Raw genomic sequence first — 2,546 nt, forward strand, 5'->3', positions numbered from 1 at the left:
TTGCTTTATCTCTGTTATAAATATCTCTTTATATTTAAAATTTTATAGCTTTGTGCAAACGTAAAACGTAAGTAAATATTAATAAATATTATAATAATATAATATAATGCTATATAATAATATTAATAAATACTTTGCTATTTACTTATTTTATTTCCATTAAAGTGTATTGTATTTTTTATTGCATTACTTTCATTTTTATTTAGTGTAATAATAAACGCATACGTTAATATTCATTGGCATTAGTGTAATTGTAAGCATCACTGTAAATTTAATAAAATTTATAAGAACGGAATTGTTAAAAGGGTATATATGTGTAATTAAACTAGATTCTATTCTCAATGTTACTTCATTATTTTATTATTGTTTCATATATATATATATTTTTAATTTACATGTGCTTCTAAGTTAATAGAACTAAACACATGTGTATGTATTAATTGCTATATACGTCATAATTTCAACCATAATATTAAATTATGGTATGTATTATTAAAAAGTATAGTTTAATGTATATATTAAATACATATCATTTATTCGTAGATTTTAAATATGGATACTGGATCAAAGAAGGAGATTAATGAAATGATTACCAAATCAGTCCCTGGCCCCTCAACTACAAAGAGGCCGAAAGTTTTGAAGGAAAAAGGTTGTCGCTGTAAAGAGACTATCCCAGAAAATGATATTATCAATACTGATAATACAGTAACAGATTCAGCAGTACATGATAAAACAGAAAATAAAGATGTAAAAACTGGGGATGTACTGGAAACAACAATTGACCGAACAAAAAGAAAGGCTGCAATAAAAGCTGCAATTAATATTAAAAAGCAGCAGTCAACGTCACTTGTTACAAAATTACGAAGGCTATCTCTTGATGATGACAGTAATGTAAATGTTTGTGTCATATTATGATGAAATATAATACTTTTAATCTTATGTTACTAATCTTATCTTATCTTATGTTACTAATCAATACTAACCCTTATATGTAGTACCCAATAATGTTTGATATCGGTTAATTAATACGTCAAAATCTAATTGCTTATACAATTGTATGTACATTGTGTATATAAATACTACTATAACGTTGTTAAATATATTCTAAATTTTTAGAGGAAACGTGGAGGCCGACCTGAAAAAAAGGAAAGTGCTAAAAGTAGTTCAGATGAAAAAAACACAAAAGGTCCTACAAAACATAGTGAAACAAAAAAGAATGTTTTAAGCGAAACAATTTCAAAAGAAGATGCAATACAACCAGAAAGGATTGAACCATTAAAGTCTTCAATGACAACAAGAGATAGTAATATAAAGAGAACTTTTTCACGGAGTGAAAACACGAAGGGTAAATATTCTAATATTATTGATGTTACAGTAATTCCATCAGCAAGAAATGATATTGAAGATCCTCCAATGTGCGAGGATGCACTTGAGAAATTTACTCCTCTTATGAATTCCACGATAGACATCAATTCTACTTATACGCAGAAGATGATGGACGCTACCGCAATTGTAGAACCTTTATCACCAATAAAATCAAACGAAACGGTAGTAATTAATAAAAACTTGGCTAGTAGTATAGGAAAAAATAATGAACCTAAATTTACATCACGGTCGCCAATAACTCTGCAGGAGGAGGTTCAGCAGCTGAATCAAGCGATGCGACTCACCGAGTTCGAAGAATTATTCGCAGAAGATGAGCCATCCCGTGAAAGGGAAATGTCTAATAGAAACATGACGAAACAGGACATCCAAAATGAAATTAAGGAAAATGCGTATGCATCGAATTTGCTATTCGATGCAGACGCCAATGTGCCCGTAAGAAGGAGAATCGAGGCCTTTGAACGGGCAATTCTAAAATTACATAGAAAAAAAGGATCTTTGGAAAAAAAACAAATTTCAGAAAAAGCCGTTGTTCAAAAACTGGCACGGCGATCTGTCGAAAAAGCTAAAAAAATCTTATTAGCGAAACAAAAGAAGGAGACTGAGATGATGACATCGCAGGTAACATTACAAACAGTATCAAAGTATTTTTCTGTTATAAAAACACAAGCTATTATTCATTCGATATTTTATCCAAAATATAGCTCCAAACAGTAAGGTCCACTTCTGTTTTGCACAGTAAACCTGACGACGACACATCGGACGATAAAGCCAGACCAAGTCGTACAATTCCACATTAGGCGCAATGTAAGTGTTGTTTTACTTAATGAGTTAATAAACATTATAATGCATGGAGTACTGGAATTTTTATCAATTTTAGCGTACATACGCGAAAATGAACTTGCAATGCAATGATAAATTTCGAAGAAAGCAGTCTATAAATTCTTTGATAGAAGAATGTGCACACCAGATTTAACTGAAATGTTTGAAAATATAGATAGGAGTAGATTACAACGCACGTCCAGTGCAATATGGAAGACACCACCGCGTTATTCCATGATGGAAAACGAATAGAAGTTATAATTTGTTAAACTGAATGTTGTTGATTTCAAATTGTGCCTTAGAGCAGGAATACTTGCCATACCTTGCGTGTAATATAAAAA

General features: G+C 30.8%; 1 protein-coding gene across 1 annotated transcript; it reads left to right on the top strand.

Moving 5' to 3' along the window:
• Window positions 1–543: 543 nt before the first annotated feature.
• Window positions 544–2,183, top strand: LOC117216256 (the record flags this gene model as incomplete). Its single annotated transcript, XM_033462836.1, has 4 exons — window positions 544–891; window positions 1,117–1,303; window positions 1,376–2,004; window positions 2,088–2,183. Coding segments are annotated over 4 exons (1,260 nt in total), but the record flags the coding sequence as incomplete, so codon positions are not given.
• Window positions 2,184–2,546: the final 363 nt, after the last annotated feature.

This window comes from Bombus bifarius, unplaced genomic scaffold (genome assembly GCF_011952205.1).
Source record: "Bombus bifarius isolate JDL3187 unplaced genomic scaffold, Bbif_JDL3187 scf7180000010258_frag, whole genome shotgun sequence".
NCBI classification, from domain to species: Eukaryota; Metazoa; Arthropoda; class Insecta; order Hymenoptera; family Apidae; genus Bombus; species Bombus bifarius.